Source organism: Colletotrichum karsti (genome assembly GCF_011947395.1).
Source record: "Colletotrichum karsti strain CkLH20 chromosome Unknown Scaffold2, whole genome shotgun sequence".
Taxonomy (NCBI): domain Eukaryota; kingdom Fungi; phylum Ascomycota; class Sordariomycetes; order Glomerellales; family Glomerellaceae; genus Colletotrichum; species Colletotrichum karsti.
Genome location: NW_024065902.1, coordinates 1,377,439 through 1,399,651, shown reverse-complemented (window position 1 = coordinate 1,399,651; position 22,213 = coordinate 1,377,439). Strand labels below are relative to the sequence as shown.

Below are 22,213 nucleotides of genomic sequence, written 5' to 3'. Positions count from 1 at the left end.
AACCATCAAGATCATCTCGGGCGGCATCAAATCATCATCATGCTCCAAGCCTCACCTTTCGGACCTCCTGATGATCGACCGCATGTCGCTGTCCCCTTGAGGGATCTCGTCGGAAGCATCAAGATGGTCATCGGCATCACCGAGCAGCTGAATCCTGTGGATGGCGGAAGCGAGACTGAGGGCCCCAAAGCGAAGCCCAAGTATTATCGACCTTCCAGAGCTGCGGCAGCGATTTCGGCACGTGTCCAACGCGAGAGCTCTGAGCTGTTCCAATCCGCCTTTGATGAGGCAGTCGGTGTCACCCACCCGTCTGGATACAAATCCATTTACGACATTCCTGTCACCGCGGAAGAGCGGGCTTCTCTCCAGAAACCCAAGGACAAGCGTCCCTATGCTCGGAGGCATCGTCCCGTGCCCAAGCCCAAGAACGGCCAGAAGCTGCCTCATGGATTTCGCGATCGCCTAGCTGACGTTCTCCACCATAAGATGATGTATGTCTCTGGCGAGACTGCAGAGCCGTCTCCTGAAACCACGAGCATGATCGAAGACATTGTTCGTCAGCAAGTCATTGAGCTGGTAAGTTTACGACTTTTTCCTGTTGCTTCCTTCTGACATGCGGGCAGCTCAGGAACTGCACCGACTTGGCTGCACGCCGCGGATCTCGATCTATCACTATTAATGATCTGATCTTCCAAATTCGCCACGACCAGGCCAAGGTTTCTCGTCTTCGCACGTTCCTGTCATGGAAGGATGTTCGAAAGAACGTGAAGGACTCAGACGACAAGGGAGGCGAAGCTGACATTGGCGCTGGTGAGGATCCGGCCGGTGGAGTGATGCCTGGAGGCCCGGTCGATGATGCAGCGAAGAAGAACAAAAAGGCCAAGGTCGGCCTTCCTTGGGAGCCTTCCTCGTTTTACAGCCAGGAAGTCCCCGAGCGCGATGATGAGGAGGACGAAGAGGAGGAGGAGATGAACTTCATCACCCTCCAACGCCTACGCAAGGCCGATGAGCGTACTAAGGCCATGACCAAGGAGGAGTATGTCACCTGGTCCGAATATCGACAGGCTTCGTTCACGTACCGCAAGGGCAAGCGCTTCCGTGAGTGGGCCGGCTTTGGAATCGTCACAGACAGCAAGCCATCCGATGATATCGTCGACATTCTCGGTTTCCTCACGTTCGAAATGGTCCAGACTATCACCGAGCACGCCCTCAAGGTCAAGGAGCAGGAGGATCTGTTCAAAGCTCTCAATGGAGGCGACAATGCCGGCTCAAAGAAGCGCAAGGTTGCAACTGGCCTCTTCGACCCGCCCAGCGAGGGCAGATCCCCGATCGAACCGCGTCACGTTCAAGAAGCCTTTAGACGTTTGCAGCAGCGTCCCAAGAAGACCAGAGCTATGCTCAACGGCACGAAGCTGCCTCAACATACGGCTCTGAACATTGTAAGTTGATTAGCGACTGACATGATGTATCACGGCTGACCGATTCACTAGTTCTGATTTTCTCGTGCGGTTACCAAGATGACCGCACACATTTCTTCGTCATACGCGCAATTATGCGCCTGCTTGCTCTTACGACTCTATGTAATGATACCCTCGGGTGGACAAATGGCTTTGGCGTTAGAGGATGGTTTCGGATAATTCACAGCTGGCGTCGAGGAACAAGCTGGCCAGGCTAGGCAGCCGTCATATTGCAATTCAAGTAGCAAACAAATTGATTCCTATCACACATACGGGGGAGACCATTTTTGGGGGGGGCCTCGTAACTAGCAAACGTGTAACCCAGGAAATGCACGAAACCAGGCACTTGACGGCACCTGAACGTTTCGGGGCAGTCCCTGAAGCACGTACGTACCCCTGTCCGGTTGCCCTGGTCCATGCCACTTGGGCACAAACGGTACCCCGCAGTGAGGCGCAAGCTCCATGCCACCGACGGACCTGTCGCGATTAGATAAGGCAGACAGACCCCTTCCGGAGTTGCCCACTACCTATCTTATTTTGAATTCGTCTGCCTTGCGTCCTTTTGTCCAGGGTGGTGTCTTCTCTCGCGTTCAATACCTCCGCCGTGTCATCGCCCTTGCATAGAATCTCGACAAACTCAACATCATGGCGCCCCCAGCAAGTGTAGTCGTGAGTCGAACCCCTAGCTCTGCATCTACCCCGCTGTCCAGACGCGATGACGACATGTCCATTGCTAACCTGCTTCTCGCCAACCAGACGAAGCTCAAAGTCCAGCTGAAGCTGGCGATTGCGCGACTGCGCATGGTACAGCAGCGCGATGAGCAAATGTCCAAGACGCAACGGCGCGCGATGGCGCAACTCCTCGAGGTGGGCAAGATCGACTCCGCCCGCATCCGCGTCGAAAACATCATCCGATCCGACATCACAAGCGAACTGCACGAGATACTGGAGCTCTACTGCGAACTTCTAATCGCGCGCGCAGGACTTTTGGAGGGGTCAACGTGTGACCCTGGTCTGGAGGAGGCGGTCAAGAGCATCATTTACGCGGCGCCGAAGACGGAGATCAAGGAGTTGCAGGTCGTGAGAACGCTACTGGCTGAGAAATATGGCAAGGAATTCGTGCTCACGGCGATGGATAACTCGGACGGCAAGGTCTCGGATAAGGTGGTCAAGAAGCTGAGCGTCACGCCGCCGAAGGAAGAGCTGGTTGTTGGGTACCTGGAGGAGATTGCCAAGGCGTACAACGTTGACTGGCCGAAACGGCCACAAGCGGCAGACCCTCCCGATCTGCTGGACGACGACGACGACGAGAACCCTAGTGGTGGAATTGGTGTCAAGATACCCGAGGGACCGTTGGGAAACAGTACGAAGTTGGCCCAGGAGCAGGAGGAGTTGAGCAAGGCAACGCCCCCGAGGACGATTGGAGGTCCTAGCAGCCCTTTGACGGTCACACCGCCGAGGATGACGACAGACAACATCCACCCCAAAGTCACCCTCAACTCTTTGGAGTTGAAGCCGAATAAGAAGATGGACGCGGCGGCACAGAAAAAGCCCAGTAGCAAGGGGCCCGGGGGCAATGTGCCTGACATCACGGAGCTGGAGAGGAGATTTGCAGCCCTGAAGAAATGAGTTGGATACCACTTGACGTAGGGGTGAGGCAGTCTGATTTGGAGGTGTTCTTCATGGGATTGCAGGGCATGCATGTTTATTCAGTATGGTCTAGGCATGGCGCAGAATGGATGGCTGTCGCAAGGTTTTGCTTCAATTAGTATTTCTATGGCAGTGGAAAGAGCCCACATTGCTTCTTCGAGCGACCTGAGGGTAATAGGTATGTTATACATTTCCATGCCATTTATTGACAATGGCCACGCAAGGCAGATGGGTATGGGAGTGAATTGCCATGCTTGTAACTTACCGGACGGGACTGCATGCGTGGGATTTGGTACCGCAGATTCAGCGCGCCTGCCTTCCATCAACTGACTGATTCCCGTCATAACCTAAGGTGAGGTGCTTGAAAATGGAAGGAACCAGGCAGCTTGCTAATTTCCTGCTGTGAAAACGGTCCTAGTAAGAGTCACCCCGTCGAGTCTTTCTCTCTCTGTGGGTATGGCCTAGGTACTCTGCTGCAAATTTCCCAGGCTGTTCTCTCGCCATTTTTGCCTCTACAACCTTACCGGGTACCTTCCTCTTCAATTCCCATCAAACGAGGCTTTGGCGGGTGGTTTGAGGTTTCATTTTCCTTTCACCATTCAGATCAACTGTCTTGCATTCGACACCTGCGCATCGCTCTAGTATGTTCACCTCACCTCTGCATACTCCCCAGCGCATGTCTTCGCAATCCCGACCTGAGTTTTCCAACTCCCCGCGACTGGCCTGACTGACGATAGGGCAAGTCTCTCTTGCGTCTTCCGCCTACATCCCCCCCGAAAACTGGTCGACATCATCACTATGTCGAACGACGACGTGGCCGTCCTGGGCATCAAGCCTGAAGATTTCTTGAACCTAGACCAGCGCCAGATAGAGGAGAAGCTGGATAATGCAGTCCCTCGCTACATCGACGATTGTCAGCTCCTCGACATCTACGCGGAGTGGTTATCGAAGCAGGTTCCGAAGCTTGGATACAAATCTGCCCTCAACACTTCCCACACGATTCGCGCAGGATGCGACTATCTCAGTGCGAGAAATTACGACAAGGGAGTGGTCATTGGCGCTTTCTGGAGACACAGGGATGCATACATCAGAAATCATCCGGGCGGTGCACGGGAATTCAACTTCGCCAAACGCGACATTGAGATCAACTACAAGAAACTGCCGACCGCAGCGCCTGCCTCCTCCATCGCGCCTTCCTTACAGAAGGACCAGTCGCAATCGAATGGACCTGTCAAGAATGTCAAGTCTCCTTCACCAACTTTGGCAACACCGAAGTCAAATGTCCAGTGCAATCCTGCGACTATCGACGAGTTGAAGTATGACTTGGTCATCCGTGAACGCCTCGACAAGGTCAGGTCCGACAACAACATGACGTTCACCCCATCCGTGCCGCCGAAGGGGGTGCCTCCTGATAGCTATACTTGCAGAAGATGTGGAGTACCAGGTACAGACAACAATGGCCATCACACATCAGCTGTCAGCTAACTAAACATCTGATGATGCTCCAGGTCACTACATACAGAATTGCAAGACGAACGGCAATCCTTCCTTCGACTGCAAACCTCCCAAAGGCTACATCTGTCGCGGCTGTGGCGAAGCCGAAACTCACTTCGTCTCCGCCTGCCCTAGATTTTCATCATCCGGTCCCGCCAAATCTGCCGGTAGCCGGTCTCGCAAGAAGTCGAAATCCTCGAAAACGGAGTCGAAGAAGAAATTATCAGTGGACCAGAGACCTCGATCTGGATCCGTCAAGCAGTCGACACCGCCTTCCTCCACTGTGACGGAATGCCGCAGCACAAACGCTCGCATGCCAAGGCAAGGAGATGTTTTTCCCGAGCGAAGAAACAGATCCAGGTCTCCTCCTGCACAAACTCCCAAGACTCGCGACGACCACATGAGCGAGGATAGAGCTCGTTACATTCAGTATCACACGGACAGATATCGTCCTGGTCGGTCTGCGTCTCCTGAAATCCAACCCCTAGTTGGAGGGGGTCCTCTGCGCTCCGGGAGCAACACAGATCCCATCGGCCGACGACCTCGACGAGATTCGTATCGCAAGCTTGATTCATACCGCCCGTCGAGTAAAGTTGCAGAGCCTGCCAGCAGTATCAAGATGGCCAAAAAGAACATCACGAGCACCAAGAAACAACCATTGGCGCCCGATCATTCAAACGGAAGGGCTTCGGATGGGAGACTCTCGCCTTGGGACGACATGCAGCCTCCCATCAAGAAGCGTATCCGAGAAGATTCTCCCGATGTGCAAGGTCTTCCGTGGGACGACATCCAGACACCGCCCAAGAAGCGCCTTCGAGATGGCTCAGACGTGTCCAATTCGAAAGCATCATGCACACCGGCGCAGGACTTGTTCCAGAACCACAAGCCGGTGACTGGCGTACTGGAGCCATACGCTGTGAAGCCAGATGCAGCCGACCATCATGCCGCGGAAGTTGATGCCGCAGATGCAGATGTTATGGAAGCAGATATCATGGAAGCCGATGCCATGGAACCCAATGCCATGGAAGCGGGTGCCACAGTAGCAGGTTCCATGGAGGAGGGCTTGGAGGAAGACTTCGTTCCTTTCAGCTCTTCGGACGACTATGACGAACCAGGATTTGACGCCGACTCCTTCTTGGCGGGAGTTGAGCGGGATTTATGGTATCGCTCCTGCACCTCGGCCAGTACCTCGAGTTCTATCGCGCAGGACTCCGACGTCGGTATTGACCAGAACTATCCTCTCGACCACACCGAAGCTTGCATCAGCCCAGGCTCCGATATCCCGACTCAGCAGAATCGCGACTTCACCAACAAGGCTGCTGATAGCCCTGAATTCACAAACGACAACCATGACGGACTTTACTCGCTTGAGTCCTCGATTAGCTGCGATACACAGTTCCAGTCTCCTGCAGCACCAACCTTGGGGGAGTACAACGATAATGCCGTTATGACCGATCTTCTCACAGACACAACTTGCTTCCGCCACAGCAGCTGTGGTGTCGAAACTACCCCTGTCCAGATCATTCAACCGTTCCAGACTCTGAAGCCTCTCCGGAGAGATCCCCCATACGATCGACATGTCTTGGGACTTTTCCGCGGCCGCGAGCATGCGCACGTTTACGTCAATGTCCTTCGCCGCAGGAACGCTATCGACATGTATGAGGCGAACTAGGGCATGCGTTCAAGGATTCCACTTCTAGTTCCATGAACACAGTCAGATGAGAGAATCTTTTGAAACCTAGCTGGGACCGCCAACCGCGGAACCGACAACAGCATCTTTGTTTTGACGACAGCCAAATTTGAGGCTGCGTTAGTCGGACTCGCCGTCTTGCGTTTTTCCCGCAAGATGTAGTCCGATACCCATCAATCATCTTACGACCCGACGGCTGGTCGATCATCTTCACATTCATTTCGCCTCCGAGTTCCTGTTAGAGAATCAGAAGACAGTGTGTTAAGGCGAATTCGTCTTGGGAACCCGGAGCGACTTGAGTGATCAATCATCTTTGACTCGCGGCGTTTGTTATTGGAGGACATTAAGGTCGCGGTGGATTGCATTCTTACGCCCTGCCTTTTTTGCCCCTGGCTTACCAGGGGACATCTGATGTTTGGGTCCAGGGTCGTATCCACGGCACCTGGGCCTAGTATCATGAATATGAGGATATGCCTCGTTTACTTTGCTTCAGAGGGGGAATCTCACTCGTTATTCAATCGTAACCTAGAGCTTCCCCAAATTAGATAGTTGCCACAATCAATAGTTGCCACAACACAATGACTTTGCCTAGTGCATGCCGTTCTCGACTGAACTCCAGACTCCAACCAGACCGTAATCCCATATGTAGGTACTTGCAAGACCAACATTTCCACCTTGAGTGACAGGGCGCCTCTCGGCCTGCCTCTTCGAGTCTCTTCCAAGCGGTTCTGGTCCCAGCTCTTCTATCTCCGCATCCCTACTCCAGCTTGTCCAGGTGTTCCAACCGCGTTAACACGACTTGTTTGCTCGTCTCCTCGATCTCCCCAGCCAAAAACACTTCGTCCAGAATAGCGTAAACCTTGTAGAAGTTGAAGACGAGATCGAGCTCGCAGACGTTGCCAAAGAAGGCGTCGAGGACCTCGACGAAGAAGTGGATGGCCTCAAGGAAGGCCAGCTCGTTGTCGTTGGTGTCGACGCATGCGCAGAAGAAGAGTCCGGCGTACCGGCGGTAGACGATCTTGTTGTTCCGGAACTCGACGAAGTTGGACTGGTACTTTTGGTCTCGGGGGGCGACCAGGCGGTGGACCTATCCGGAGAAGGAGAAAGTTAGCTGCCTGGAGTGCGACTGCACAGGTGATGATGATGACTATTGGTCTAGGCAACCGTGGATCGGGTGAAGGAAGGAGAAAGCTTACCTCGCCCTTGAGCTTGATCTTCTCGTCATCGCTGTAAGGCGCGTAGTACTTGGCCAAACGGGTCTTGCCCCTGGATCGCGGGTGTCAGCCATCACCTTCTCCTTCTTTTCGCAACGCAGATCTTGCAACATACTGGCGATTCTGGATCAGGATGAAGGACAGCATCGTTTCGGTTCGGATATTCGCATGTCCCCGGCGGTCTTGAACGTGCTGGCTTCCGACAAACCCCCACGCGCTTCGCAGTGGTTTGAGATGTGAGGTCGGCGGACACGGAGCTCGGGGCGTGCGGTCGGTACGTACCGGCTTTCTCTTTCCCTCCAAACTTTCCGGTTCCCCTGGGGGCAGGCAGGTCCGTCCGGGTGGGTGGGGCCTGCCTGATTTACATTTGGCCTCTTTGGCCTGAGCCTGGGAAGCTGCCGCTAACCCCTTTTCGGAGACGGCCACAAGGGTCGCATGGCGCCCCACCCAGAAGATACTGCGACAGGTATAAATTCCTTCCAGCCCCCAGTGTTCTTAGGATTTTCTTTCTCTTTTTCTTCTCCATCCGAGTGCAAGGGCTTTACGCGTATCAGTGAGGATTCGTCCGAGATCGTGTTTTTGCTAGTTGAAAACTATAACTATGACCACTCCTAGTTGGCTTCGGCTGGCTAGGGAATTTTTGGAACCCTCTGATTTGATCTTCATGGATGGAGAGAAAAATTTTCGCTTTTCGCTTTCATTGCTTGCGGCCCCTCTGCTGGGCCGTGGTGAAGAAGGTCAGCCACCCAAACATTGGAATCACGTCGCGAAGAAGAGGTCGCTGGCTGGTTCTGATCTTCTCTGATGTGTAACCGGCGAGTACGCATGATTGCCTGGCTGTTGACACAATGCTGCGCGCTTCCTTCGCTTAGTGAAGTTTTTCGCCCAACGCAACTGATGTCTATAACGCGTGTTCCCAACAACGATGCGTCGGGGCTGGCTCTCGATTTGCTGGTTCTCGTGCTTCTGATGATGCCGTCTAGGTCATCGGTCCAGTGCCTCTCCTCACTTGGTTCTCTCCCTTGCTGCTGGCTAATGATTACTTAGTAAACCAACGTCGTCTCGCCCTGCTGCTTGTAGTTCCCGTTCTTGTCAATTTCGAGTCTGGTTACTAGATGCAAGAGGAGGAAGATCAAGTCGACGTAACCCGCAAGGATGAACGAACCCGCAAGGATGAACGAACCTCGAATCACTTGCCCTCAGCTCAGAGAAAATGAAAGCGATACCAGCGCCTTGAGCGAAAAGGAGAGCTGTGGTTCTTTAAGGTCAAACAATGTTCATGATCTACATCTCACATCAAATTTCCTGCAATCATTCAGCATGGCTGCTAAGTCATCACTCAGACATAAAACGAGGCAATGCCAACTTGTGTTTGGTGAAGACAAACGGGGAGTTTTATCAACAGTCCACGTCAACTGATTGCTTTGTGCAATGCAAGCAGCCGGTTAATAGTGTCACTCGTCTTCATGATAAGGCCCGTCACACACTTTCATGTGAAATCTTGGTCAACTCATCCGTTGGACACTGTTTCTCCCAGACGATCTTAGCCACGATGGCTTTCAAGGACTATTTAATTCACCAGCTTGATTTTGTTTCATCTCACAACTTGCTCATTACCTGCCAGCCAGACTTTTCCCTTCAGTGCTTCTCTCTTTTCCATTCTCTAGATCTTTGCTCCAGTCCTACCCTTCTTCATCTGGATCATGGACAAAACATCGACTTCTCCGCCCAAAATGCCTTCTGAAACTATCAGGACATCCATTTCGGAGGCCTACGGGGAGTACAAATCTGCTACCCACTACTTCCTGACATGGTTACGATGCCAGTATCGCCTCGTTGCGCCTACCCACGAGCGCAAGATGGACGACTTTCAATCAACCAAAGATATTTTGAACGCCGTACGAGTCGTTTCAGACGCAGAGTCTGCTGTCCCAGCCTCCGTCATTTCGTCCCTCCGCAACGCCATTGCTAAACGACGCGAGGTTCTCGCCATCTACAAGAGACTGTGCGCGGACGACCTAGAACATGAGGTCTTCCTCCGCAAGTAAGCCGAACAAATGCCCCTGAAGTCGGGGAAGTCAAACTGGGCTATCGCGCTGACTTGGCCGCAGACTCGAAAAGGCTCTTCGGGTCCTGAAGCCCTTCGTTGTCACCTCAAATCCAACGATCGCTGAGCGAGAAGCCATCAAGAACTTCATCGCGCCCAACAAGTTCTTCGCCCTGAATGTTGTCGATGAGGACATCGGAGATGATCAGGACACGGCGCCTAGCAGCCAAGATCCGCCGCAGCAATCTGATGCGCAAGTGATCCCGCCATCAGCACCCACAGACGAAAAGAAGAAGCCAACCGAGTTCTCGCTCGAGGACGACAAGCTTGGTGCCAAGATTGAAGTCATGCTGGTTTTCGTGGTATGTTCCCCGTCAGACAACACGATGCAGTAAGTATCATAAGAGACTAATAAAGCCCCGCAGTTCTTCAAAAACCTCAGCTCTCTGGTTCAGAGTTACTACACAGATGCTGCCAACGGGATGATTCCTCTGCCACTGGCAGCCTGGCTCACCAACTCAGCCTACTACCACGTGCAGCCCATTCTCACCGCCAACCGCCTGGCCTGCAGCTCCCAATGGGCAAAATGCTGGGGACTGGCCTGTGAGTTCTTCACCAAGTCTCCTGATGCTCTGGGGAGAAACGAGCGTGTACCGGAGTGTTTCCGATTCCTCAGTATCGCACAGGCCGTGTGGAAGTACCGAGAGTCCAAGAAGAGCCCGAATCATCTCAAGGGTGTCTCCACCATAGATCCCCTTGCACACCTTCCGAGTACCGGAAGTTTGATGAGACAGAGCGGGGTCGACCGAGACTCAATCGCGGTTGACCGCAATCTCGTTCATGTCATCATGTCGAACATGGAGAGAGTATTCAACTACGACGGCGCAGAGTCTCTAAAACGTGAGCTCTCAAGCGAGCCCCCCTGGGATGAAAACTCCATTCCGGATGACCAAAAGCTAGGCTACACGATTTACAAAAGTATTGCGAGGAGCTACAAGTACGAGCTCATGCATCCAAAAAACATTAAGCCATCAAAGAGGATGATGCAGTTCTTGGAGTACGGCATGAAGTTTTACGGACATAAGCCCAGACGCTACCCTTGCGAGCCGATCTTCTACATCGCTTCAATTTACAACGGGGACTCGATCAACGAGCAAGGTGCTCACATGCGACCGCCGACAGAGCTCGTATTCGGCATTGACATGCTTCTGGAGACGTACGATGCGTTTCTTCACCCCGGGGGCGAGCTGAAGCCCCAAGACGCCCGCTTGACATCTCTCCGGTTGGCGATGGAGATGAAGGCCGCCGCAGATTCGCTCAAGGACACCTTGGCGAGCACTTTCGCCGGCTTGAACAACTACGTGCAAAAGCTCCAGGTGCTCTTCCATTTCAGCTTATCGCTTGACAACTACGTCAAGGAGAAGCTCTGGGACGTGTACCACCGCGCCCCGTGGACCGCCGGATGCCATATGGTCCAGCTGCTCCACCACGCCCACATCTTCGGCAACATCCTCTGTTTCGACCTCGAGATGGTCCCGGCCGCGCTGCACCTCTACAACGCCATGGTCCGCTCGGAGGTCGGTGCCCCACGGGTGCCCATCATGGAGGAGCTCTGCGACCTGTTTGAGGACAACGTCTTCGGCGGCAAGCGGCCGAACCGCAACTTTGTCTCGCACTACCGCCGCGTCGTCTACGGCAGCAAGATCTCGAAAGAGCGCCCCGGCGAAGGAGGTCGCGATTTCGGATCGCGCCTCGAGGGAAGCAGCAAGGAGAGCAAGGTCAGGCTGAAGCACGTCGAGTCCGTCTTCTTCCAACAGCATCACGACGACCACCCGCTGAGCCTGCAGTTCGTCGCTCACATCAACGGTGTCTCCGACAAGCAGCTGAAGCATCCCAAGACGAGAGAGAGCTTCATGGAGACGAGCTCACGCCAAAGCCCGGTCGAGATGCTGGAGAAGATGAAGACGGCGGTGCTCGCGGAGTTCGAGGGCCCGCGGCCGGTGGCACGCATTAACTACTTCGCTATTCTTGGCGTCTGCTGCAAGATCCTGGAGGACATGAGCGAGGCGCATGGTCTGTGGCGCGATACTCGCGGTGCTGGGGACGCTTCTTTCAAGAGTGGTTTAGCCAGAGAGCTGACGCTGGTCGAGGATGCGTTGAGGTATTGTGTCGAGTCGTCGATGGAGAAGTCGAGCGAGCGTATGATGTCTCGGAGGCCTGTCCAGGCGGCCCGAATCGCGTTGGAGAACGTAGATAAGAAGGCGAAGTTGTCGCAGTTCTTATGGAATGTGTAGTTGGTATGGAGATAAGGTCAGCTTGGGAATTGGGAACTAGACGGCAGGATCAATACAGCTGGCAAGGCGAGAATACTATGGCGAGACGGTGGATAGGTCGGTGTGACAAGGTACCGTAAGTTCGGTCCAAAGTCACATCATGGACCGCTGAGGTCAGTTCACGACAATAATAGTAGAACATTCTAATACTTTGAGCATTGCTCATTATGTATTTCCAAGTGATGTCTGCCCCTAAGGAGTGGAGGTGACCCAACCTAACTAGTTATCCTGCTTTTCCCATGACTTCCTACTCTACAATGCCGGATACTGGTGGGTCTACTGAGTCAAAATGAGGCCGTCAAATCGTTTCATCCTGGTCCAAGAACTGATGTACTGAGGCTCACTCGCCATCCCAGAGCCATTAGAAGGGTATAAAAGCAAACCGTGGTAACGAAGAAGAGTGACTTTCCGTCCGCCCATCACACTTAAAACATCGCAAGAACAAGCATGCCGGCAAGAATGGCAATGCTGAAGGTTGTTACGCTTGCGCTACTGCCAGGAACAGTAGTCGGAGACGATGTTGGGCCCGACGAAGGCATGCTCACGGTAGCATTACTACCGGGGCTGCCGGAACCAGAGCCTGAGCCAGAACCCGATCCAGAACCGGAGCCAGATCCCTGAGAGGCAGAGGGAGAAGGACTACCGCCTCCGCTTCCGCCTGAGCCCGATCCGTCCGACGGCACGGCGGTTGACATTGTGGTGGCGGTCGCAGTGCCCTGAGACCCGGAGCCGGAGCCAGAGCCAGATCCCGAACCCGTGTCAGTGGCAGTAGCCGAAGCTGACGCCGACCCTGATCCACCAGTCTGGGTAGAGGTGCTATCTGTGGCAGTCTTTGTGCCTGACGCAGAAGAGGATGAAGAACCAGAGTTGGCGTTGTCACACGAAAGATCGTAGAGTGGCTTCGTGGACAAGCTAGAGCCAATGACGCCAAAGCTGGGGTTGGGCGTAGTCGGGGAAGAGTCTTGGAAAGTGTACCACCAGACATTCGTCTTTCCGAACATGGGGCAACCAACTTCATCCCAGAACGTCTTGGCGTTCTCTAGCGAGGGAACAGCAGAGCCGACAGTCTTTCCACTGACAGGCCAACCGGTCTCGGTGACCCAGACCGGCTTGCCGCCGACAGCGCCCTGAGTCGCACCCAGAGCATCGGCCCAGCGTTCCTTGCCGTTGGAGATGTCATTGGGCTTCGTGTCCTCGAAGTACGGATAGGCGTCCATTCCGATCCAGTCGCAAGCGTCGATGACTGCCTTGTTGCTGCCGTTAACCCAGGCAGTCCACGTGTCGACGTGACCAAGAGGAGCGCTGCTCAAAGGCGAGTCCTTGATAACTTCCCGGACCTGCTCGAAGTACTTCACAAGAGTGCTGGGCTCGGCACCAGCGAATTCGCCATTAGCAATGCCGGTGGGGGAATGGCGGTAGAGGTCTTCGCTGCCGATGGAGATGCCGGCCACCAGGCCATTGAGCTGGCTGCCATACTGGGACACGGTCTTCCTCAGCGCCTCGAGCTCGTTGTTGAAGGTAGGGTCCCCGGCGGAAGCCCAAAGACCGAGCAGCAGGCTGGTCCTGGTAGAAATAGCAGCCGGGATGGCTGAGATGGGGTCGTTGGTGCTGCCACCTTGGACCATAGTATATAGTCGGGCAGAGGTGAATGCGCCCTTGGTGCCTTCGAGGCTGGCTGCAGCCTTGAACTCGGCCTCAAAGTCAGATTGGGTCTTTGCGCGGCCGTCGGTGAAAGTAGAGCCATAGTTGAAACCTTGGAAGGCGTTTGCCGACACAGCGTAGAGAAGCGCTGCCAAGCTAAGGGTACGCATATTGACTGAATGCAAAGCTGAGGGATACGAGACTGATGAAGTGAGGTTGCAAGTCTGTCGAAGAGCAGGCTTGCGAGATGCCGAGCGAATGCAGGTAGTCGACCGAGGTAATAACTCGTAGACGGGCTCTGAGGGAAGAGCAAATAGGTATTAGCACGTAGGTAACTGCGACTGAACGAGGGACTGTTGGGTATAGGTAGGTCGCCTCAGAACCCTGGAGACAAGAACAGGACAACGATCGTGAGAGTAGTGAAGAGAGGAAAGAGGGACGTCAAAGAGGGAGAGGGAGCGTGGGGAGAAAAGGCGAAAAGAAAGAGAAGACCAAGAAGGTTCTCCAGACTAAGAAGGCAGATGCTTGATCAGATCATAAACAAGCTCGCTGGGCTTGCCATCTCCCCTGTCCCTTGTACATGGCAGCGGAAGTCCCCTTCCCCTCTCGGCCTTTTTTGGTTGTCTCCCACACCCTCCAACACAACAGGGCCAATCCGGATGAGAGGATTGCGTAAGTCGGCAAACCAAGATGACACCCGGAAGGTGGAATAGTCTAGAAAGGGCAAGTGGGTGAGCTGAGGTTAGTTGGTGGTTCCACATGCCTGAGTTGACTTGAGGTGAATTGGCGCCAACCGCTCACCCGCTCCAAGATGCCGCGTCAATGTTGAGCATTGAATCATAGTAATTACACTTGACCACCATCCAGGAACCAGGTGTGCCCCGTATCCGAAGCCCATGTTTAGCTTCATGCTGCAGGTTTTCCCCTGAAGCGACGAGACGATGAGGTCACATTGTCTGTACGGCAACCAATTCGGGGCAAGACGGCTTCAAACAAGGACCCAATCACAGCTGTCATCCCATTTTTACCGGCTGACCGGCGTCCAACTTGGGCTGTCAAGTTCCGCAGCCACATGCACTATTCTCACCCCTGAGCCCCGGTCCGGCCAGGCCGTGGTGGGCACTCCCCGTGTTTTCCATCAACGACGACGCTCATGGATGTGGAGAGTGACCAAAATAACACGCCGCCGGAATGCGCGACATGCCAGCTGTGTATTCTCCGGTTATTGGCGGGCTTTTTCGTAAACACGAAGCTTGAAATGTCATGTACGTCAACATGTGTTAAATGTCAAATGAGGAAAGAAGAAACAACACGAATTAGCCTTCCAGTGGCTTCCGATAACATCCATATGCCGCGCAGTTGAGCTTCATAATCGCGCAATTGGTTGGCGCACCACAGAGATAGAATTATGTGGCGGTAAATGTTAAGCTGGTTGGACCCGGTTGCGTCCCGGGACTGAGAGCCTACTGCAGGGGAAGAACCAGTTTCACGTCCATCCTGCAGCATCGCCAATGGCCGTGTCGAGGTGACTGCGAAGAAGACGTGGAAGAAGCAAGAGGAGCAAAGTGGCAGCTGCAAGGTACCGCGCTCGCTTCCCCAGGTATGCAAGGGTTCAGGGGTGGCACAGGACCACATTCTCCGCAGTCCCGTCTTCCTCAAATCCATGTTGTTTTTCTAGACCTGCAATTCGTAAACAAATGCTAATTCCGAGCGTTCCTAATAAAGTATGATGGAGCTGTAAATAAAATGGATTTCCTCTCCAAAATGACTGATATTGAGATTAAACATGCATTAAGGTACATAACGAGGGGTCATGTCGGGTGGGTCCCTTACTCCGGAAAAAGCCTCGGATAATTGTGGTTAATCCGAGTCTTCAATAGAGTGGAGGAAATGGAGACTGACTAAAGTGGGTCTTCCAACCCAATACGGAAGTCGACTAGGTACCATCAGGCATCCCTTTGTGATCTCACCATCTACACCTCAGCCCTCTTTCGCTGTGATTGAAAGCTGGGTAGATGACCATGGCGGATTCAAGATCATACCTCACTCAATATCCTGACCCGAAAAGCCTTGTCCAAGCCCGATGCCTAGCTGCCAAACCGAAGCAGTCTCGTTCAAGCACACGCAAAGTACGGACAGGATGCATCACGTGCAAGAAGCGCCATATCAAATGCGACGAAGCCAAGCCGCACTGCGGCAATTGCCTCCAGAATCGGGGTCATTGTGAGGGTTATAAAATCGAACCCAGGAAGAATGCTGCTTCCAAGCCCGGTCAAGCTTCCTGGGATTCTAGTCGACTCACTCGTCATACCGCACCTCTGAGGACGCAGTTGAAACTGGACCCGGATGCTCTCGACTTTCAGGATACCGCGAGCATGCTCTATTTTCAGGAGTTCGTTCAATTATCCCGCGCGCCGTGGACTAATGCGACATCAAAGGGCGACCTGTGGGAGGTAACGCTGCCGCAGTTGGCCCGCACCAGCGGTACGCTACGATCTGCCGCGACGGCCATCGGCGCCCTCAGCATGTGGCATCGCCAGTCTAAAATTCGTTCTCTCGGTGGAACATCAATGCCTGGGACTTCCGAGAACGAAGGCGATGTCCATTACTTCAATGCCATAGCGCACTACTGCCGCTCGCTCCGTCAGCAAAGCCAACAAGCTTCCCTCCAAGATGCCATCGTTCTCTCGGTGCTTCTCCTGTTCTTCGAAACACTCAGAGATAACCGAAAAGCTGCCTTGGATCATATCAATCATGGTCTCTGTCTCTTGCTTGCTATCGTTACAGACGACAACGCGCAACACCACATTGTCAGGCTCGCACCAAACCCAAAGCCTCTGCTGGCAGCCGTGGCTGATGTCTTTAACCACCTCGCAAAACAGGCCCGGATTGTTCTGCGCGACAGAATGGGACAGGGTCCACCCCTGCCAAATCTGACAAAGGTGCTGAGGAATCACAACCACAACCTGGAGTCCTTCATGGTTCTCCTCAGTCAAATGCCCAGCTCCATGGACATTGGCGACATCCCTGCTACATTCAACAGCCTCGACGACTTTGAAGAGTCTTGGGCGGCCGTGAAACGAGTGCAGTCAGCGATGAGGCCCATCATGATAGAATTCGTATATGATTCAGGGGTTATGAATTCTCAAGATGAGGAAGTAATTCTTGGTCTCCACGCAGAGCTTCTCGGGAACGCTCGCATTAGGGAGATTGCCGAAAAGTCGAGCAAGGCAATGGAGGCAATAGACGTCGCCTTCCAACCCCTATTCAACAACATCGTTATGTCCTACAACTTGGAGTCACCAATCTATCTGCGAGCGATCCACCTGAGGCTGCAGTATCTTGGTATGTACATCTTCGAGAATCCCCCGCAATTTCTCGACGCCGCATCGCTGAAAGCGCTTTCACACATGTTCCGCGAATACCTCTCCGTTGCCTCGATAGCTTTACATGCGGCAAAACGAGAAGCAAACCAGAACCCGGCACACCAGCTCTCGCTGCAATGCGATATCGCGTGGTATCTGCTTATCTTGGCATTATTCTGCCGCGACCCGCTGCTACGCGACGAAGCCGTCATGATGTTGAGGGACTATCCCGGCCAAGATGGCCTGTGGACAACTCGGTCTCTTCACGCTTTGGCGGAGAGGAACCGCACCGTCGAGCGCATAAACGCTGTCGAGGGGACGCCTGACGACCAGTGGCGCCGACTGTGGCGACGGGAATTCGTCTTCGAAGATGGCGGAGACCGCATTCTTTTCCGCTACCTGGAAAGAGACGAGGTGACGTGCAAGTGGAATGTCGTGGAGGATGTCGCTGAAGTTCGAGGGCAGCTCGAGGAAGTCCAGTGGAAGCGACAGCCCCTCTCTGGACGCGGCGGTATGCTCGTTGCCGAGATATATGCGTATGATAAGATGAATGACGCATGAATGATTGGGCCGTGGCAGGCTTGCAGTCACATTTGGCCATTGTAAATCCTCAAGAGAGAGACCATACAACATGAAGTTTGTTTGCCTCATACCCCGATCGGATGTACAAAACAAGAGAGCCGGCGTCTACGTTTGCGGCCCGCAATCGTTCTTTAAATCTACGCTATGCTTAACGAACTACGCTTCACTATTGATCCAAGGCCTGACTCTGGCACTACACGTCTTCGTCAATACAACACTGAAGCAGAAGGGCAATGAGGGCGAACTTACCATTTCCCAATAAACACCACGCCTTCTAATGAGCTCAGCGTGCGACCCCTTTTCTACCACACGACCTTCACTAAAAACGAAGATCACGTCGGCGTTCTGGATAGTCGAGAGCCGGTGAGCCACGGCAATCATCGTCCTCCCGTGTCGCGCCCGCTCAAACGCCGCCTGGACGATCTTCTCCGACTCTGAGTCCAGCGCAGACGTCGCCTCGTCCAGGAGGAGGACCTTGGGGTCACGGATAAGGGCGCGGGCGATGGCGATACGCTGCTTCTGCCCTCCGGACATGGAGACGCCCTTCTGGCCCATATCCGTGTCGTAGCCCTCGGGCAAGGAGACGATGAAGTCGTGGATGAAGGCATCGCGACAGACTTGATGGATTCTCTCCTCGGGGACGGAAGAGGGCTCAGGGATGCCGAAGAGAATATTATCGCGGATTGTGCCCCTGAACATGGTCGGCTCCTGCGCCACGAGGGAGAGGCTGCGACGGTAGTCGTACACGTTGAGGCCTTTGATGTTAAGACCGTTGCACAGGACCGCGCCGCGATTGGGTTCCACGTCGTAGAAGCGCTCTAAGAGGGAGATGATGGAAGTCTTGCCGCACCCGCTCGGACCGACGAACGCGGCATACTGGCCCTTCTCGATGACCAAGTTCAGGCCGTTGAAGACGACGACGTCGCGCGTGGGGTACTTGAAGTGGACGTCGCGCAGCTCGATGCGCACGCCGCCGTCTGCTCTGGATATGTTCCCGTCGTTTCTGGTCACGGAGTCTCCGAAGTCCGCAGACTCGCGGACGTCGAGGATGCGATCCGCGGCGGCGGCGGCCTGCGCAGCACTGGGAGCCACGGCCAGGGCCTGGGCGGCCGACTCGGAGCCTTGGATGATGGCCATCAGACACACGAAGAAGGCCTCCATGCTGAACTCTCCGCGCGCCAGGAGCCTGCCGCCGTACCAGAAGACCAGGGCTTGGCAACCGAGACCAGCACTGTCTGCGAAGCCATACAGGACGGCGGTCCACTGAGCCTTACGGCGCGCGGCTAGGATATGCCCACTCAAGAGCTTCTGATAGCGCTCGTTGATAGAAGTTTCCATCGTCAGGGCGGAGACGGTTCGGATTGCCCCGATTGCCTCGGTGGCGAACTGCGAGCTCTCCATGAATACGGTCGAATTCATCTGGTCAAACTGTACTTCGTGCCTGTACTTCCAGAGACCAGTGGCGAGCATGATTGGCATGGTAATGAACATGGCGACGAGACCAAGTTTCCATCCGAAATAAAGCGATATAATCACGCAACCGATGACGGTGAAGATGCCGGATAGCAACATCGCGAGATTGAGGCCAAGCAATTCCTCGAGCTGCTTCGCATCGCCCCCGACGCGGGAGCTCAACGCCCCGTGGGAATTTTCGTCCTCGTCGAAGAAACTGAGTTTCTGGTGCAGCATGTCTCTCAAGTACTGCCTTTTGTAGACGGCGCTGATGAAGTACTGGGTATGCAGACCGATCCAACCCTCGGCAGCCCAGGAAATGCCGATCCCGGCGGCGAGCGCGAACCACATGAGACCCCAGAAACTGGCTTCCTTCTCAAGCTCATCTCCTGTGAGGAGAAACACCCCGATGACTTTCGCGACGAGCCAGGCCTGGATCGGGATACCGGCCGCAACAGCCATGGCCGCGATGACGATGCCGAGATAAGATGGCCACCTCGCGCGTTGATCCCAGATGAGCTTGCCGAAGCTGCGGATAAGACCACGGGGCTTTCGAGGCGCAATCTCATGAACGGAGTGAATGCTCGCGGGGCTGCCGATCAGATCATCATCATCGTCCTCCTTTTCTAATTCCGTATCAAAGGAGAACGACAAGTAGTCAGCATTGCCGTCGTCGGACGTCGACAAGTGCAGCGACTGAGCCCGGACCAAGCCGCTGTAGACGCCGGAGGGATTGGCCATGAGGCTCTGGTGCGTGCCCTGCTCGACCGTCTGGCCGCGCTGCAGCACGACGATGTGGTCTGCCTTCTTGATGGTCGATAGGCGGTGGGCGATGGTGATGGTTGTGCGGTTCTTGGTGACTCTGTCGAGGGCGGCTTGAACCACCTTTTCGCTCTTGGCGTCGATTGCGCTGGTTGCTTCGTCGAGGATGATGATGCGAGGCTTCTTGATGATGCTCCTGGCTATGGCTAGGCGCTGTTTCTGGCCGCCTGACAGCTTTGCACCGCCGTCACCGACTTTTGTGTCGTATTTCTGGGAATTAAATAAGCAGCTGCTTAAAAGATGGAAAGGGGTCCTTCTCTGTACTCACGTCGGGCAAACGGCTGATGAACTCATGAGCGTACGCCTCCTGACACGCCTCCTCGACCATCGCGCGTTTGCAATCCTCGGACTCGTGTTCCCATTGCGTTCCAATCAGACCGTTCGCAACGTTGCCGAAGATGGTATCGTTGAAGAGGAAGGGTTCCTGCTGTACCAAACCAACCTGCGATCTCCACCACCTGAGATCAAGATCCTCCAGGTCGACTCCGCCGACGGAAATGAAGCCAGAAAGCTGAGGCTTCTCGGGCGATTTCATGTCCTCCTCAAATGTCTCGGTCTTCTCATCAGCAGACTTCTCCGATTGCTTGGTCGACGGCTTCGCTTCAACAACCTTTGGCAAAGAAAATTGCTCCCTAAGCGAGTACCATCGCTCCAGTAACCCGACGATCGTGCTCTTACCCGACCCAGAAGGACCGACAAGCGCTATGTTCTGGCCGGGTCTGATGCGGAAGCTAAGCTTGTTCAACACCGTGACACCGGGTCGGCTAGGGTACTCAAAGACGACGTCTTCGAAGACGATGTCCCTTGATTCGATATCGGGCTTGAGAAAACCTGGATTCGTAATAGGTGCGTCGATGACGGTGAACAGCTCGCAAGCAGCGACCATGGCCTTGCTCACGGCCATGAGAGGAGTCGAGATCCGCTCCATCGACGTAAGGATCATCATCACCGACATTAGCACAACGATGATAACCCCTGCATTGTTGAGTGCGCCGGCGATGAAGCGCTGCGTGCCGTACCAGAACGCCAGACCGAACGCACCAAACATGCCAAAGAACTGATGCAGGTTAGCTTCCCAGAATGAATGGAACAGGGCGGAAGTCTTACAATTAAACCAAACTGAAGCCCAACAACGGGCGCTGTCTTCTGGGCTCTCTGCATCGCCTTCCACACCCATCCCTCGTACCTCTCAACCACGCGCTCCTGCGCACCACACGCCATGACCAGCTTGATCCCACCTAGAGCCTCGCTCGCAACAGCCGTCCCCTGCGCGTCGGCCTCGAGGGTCTCCGTCTGCCCCGTCACGATCCTCGGGAGCATCACCGCCAGCACGACCACGATGTACAGGAGCAGCGACGACGTGACCAGCGTCAGGTCCCAGCTCCAGACGAAGGAGATGACCATGGCCGCCCAGATGGTCCCGTTGAACTGCAGGAACGTGCCCAGCCTCTCGGAGATGCCGAGCTGCAGCGTGTTCGAGGTCGTGGTGATGGCGGTCGCGGGCGCCCCCGGCGGCATCGAGTCTATCACGTGGATCGACTGCGCGAAGAGGGCCTGCAGGTAGTGCAGCCTCACCGCCGAGGAGAGCCGGATCCCGATCATGCGGAAGCAGAACTTGTTGACGGCGTTGAGGGCCCAGCGGCCGAGGAAGAGGGCCATGATGAGCGCCGCTTGCCGGTTGAGGAGGCGATCAAAGTCGGACCGCGTCATGTCTGAGTCGGTGCGGAAGTAATCCGTGAATTGGCCAACCAGCTGGCCAAATATCACGTTCATCAGGGGAAGAGTGACGCCCGCGCCGATGGATGCTACCGAGGCGATGAAGTAGACGATGAAATCCCATCTTGTGGCGTAAGCGAAAACGCGGAGGTAGTCTGAGAATGCGGGATTCCGTTCCCGCTCCCGCTCCGGCGGTTTCGAGTCTGGCTGCTTTTCCTCTATCGGATCGTTAATCGTCGACATGTTGGGCGAGGGTGTCACGAAGTTGTGTGTCTAAGTCGCGGAGCTGCCAAACGTCAGCGAGACGACCACTTCTCTTGGAAAATGGGGTTTTGACGGAGAGAGGGGAGCACCAAACTTATTCAAGGCCAGAGAAACACGCTTGGTCGTCTTCAACTTTATGATGCGATGCGTCGAGGCTTTGAAGGTCTGATCTCGAATTTTATGCCTGTTGTTTTGACCGTCAAAGGGCTGGTGATGGTCGTACCGTGGTCCGTTTTGGACCGGGCAAAAGACGGATAGAGTGTCAGGAGAGTTCTGGAAGAAGGTGATATTTGATTCAAAGCTGAACTCAAGAAACGGGAACATTTGTTGGGATACTTAAGCCTCCGGGCAGTGGATTATTCGCGAGGAAATACCGTGTTAAATACCTAAAATCAGACTTGAAAGTCCTCATGACAGATGAACACTCCAGTTCAAGCTGACCACCACTCAAACCACGTCTCGAGCTTCAGATGAACACTTGCTACA

The 22,213-nt window shown here is 54.4% G+C and overlaps 8 protein-coding genes across 8 annotated transcripts; 5 read left to right on the top strand and 3 right to left on the bottom strand.

Moving 5' to 3' along the window:
• Positions 1–39: 39 nt before the first annotated feature.
• Positions 40–1,448, top strand: CkaCkLH20_00948 (uncharacterized protein; the record flags this gene model as incomplete). The annotated part of the gene is made up of 2 exons (XM_038883668.1): positions 40–576; positions 624–1,448. 2 exons carry the CDS (start codon positions 40–42, stop codon positions 1,446–1,448), a joined length of 1,362 nt encoding a protein of 453 aa, XP_038751263.1.
• A 654-nt stretch (positions 1,449–2,102) lies between these two features.
• On the top strand, positions 2,103–3,086 carry CkaCkLH20_00947 (spt3; the record flags this gene model as incomplete). Its single annotated transcript, XM_038883667.1, has 1 exon — positions 2,103–3,086. The coding sequence occupies one exon, from the start codon at positions 2,103–2,105 to the stop codon at positions 3,084–3,086; it is 984 nt and encodes a 327-aa protein (XP_038751262.1).
• Positions 3,087–3,905: 819 nt separating this feature from the next.
• CkaCkLH20_00946 (uncharacterized protein) lies at positions 3,906–6,273 on the top strand (the record flags this gene model as incomplete). The annotated part of the gene is made up of 2 exons (XM_038883666.1): positions 3,906–4,539; positions 4,616–6,273. 2 exons carry the CDS (start codon positions 3,906–3,908, stop codon positions 6,271–6,273), a joined length of 2,292 nt encoding a protein of 763 aa, XP_038751261.1.
• A 775-nt stretch (positions 6,274–7,048) lies between these two features.
• Positions 7,049–7,652, bottom strand: CkaCkLH20_00945 (adaptor protein complex AP-2 small subunit; the record flags this gene model as incomplete). Its single annotated transcript, XM_038883665.1, has 3 exons — positions 7,049–7,378; positions 7,488–7,557; positions 7,621–7,652. The coding sequence occupies 3 exons, from the start codon at positions 7,650–7,652 to the stop codon at positions 7,049–7,051; spliced, it is 432 nt and encodes a 143-aa protein (XP_038751260.1).
• Positions 7,653–9,238: 1,586 nt separating this feature from the next.
• On the top strand, positions 9,239–11,846 carry CkaCkLH20_00944 (uncharacterized protein; the record flags this gene model as incomplete). The annotated part of the gene is made up of 3 exons (XM_038883664.1): positions 9,239–9,549; positions 9,617–9,914; positions 9,978–11,846. 3 exons carry the CDS (start codon positions 9,239–9,241, stop codon positions 11,844–11,846), a joined length of 2,478 nt encoding a protein of 825 aa, XP_038751259.1.
• A 464-nt stretch (positions 11,847–12,310) lies between these two features.
• Positions 12,311–13,696, bottom strand: CkaCkLH20_00943 (glucan 1, 3-beta-glucosidase; the record flags this gene model as incomplete). The annotated part of the gene is made up of 1 exon (XM_038883663.1): positions 12,311–13,696. The coding sequence occupies one exon, from the start codon at positions 13,694–13,696 to the stop codon at positions 12,311–12,313; it is 1,386 nt and encodes a 461-aa protein (XP_038751258.1).
• A 2,205-nt stretch (positions 13,697–15,901) lies between these two features.
• Positions 15,902–17,452, top strand: CkaCkLH20_00942 (uncharacterized protein; the record flags this gene model as incomplete). The annotated part of the gene is made up of 1 exon (XM_038883662.1): positions 15,902–17,452. One exon carries the CDS (start codon positions 15,902–15,904, stop codon positions 17,450–17,452), a length of 1,551 nt encoding a protein of 516 aa, XP_038751257.1.
• Positions 17,453–17,639: 187 nt separating this feature from the next.
• Positions 17,640–21,706, bottom strand: CkaCkLH20_00941 (ABC transporter; the record flags this gene model as incomplete). Its single annotated transcript, XM_038883661.1, has 4 exons — positions 17,640–17,666; positions 17,723–19,957; positions 20,016–20,804; positions 20,855–21,706. 4 exons carry the CDS (start codon positions 21,704–21,706, stop codon positions 17,640–17,642), a joined length of 3,903 nt encoding a protein of 1,300 aa, XP_038751256.1.
• Between the last annotated feature and the right edge of the window lie 507 nt (positions 21,707–22,213).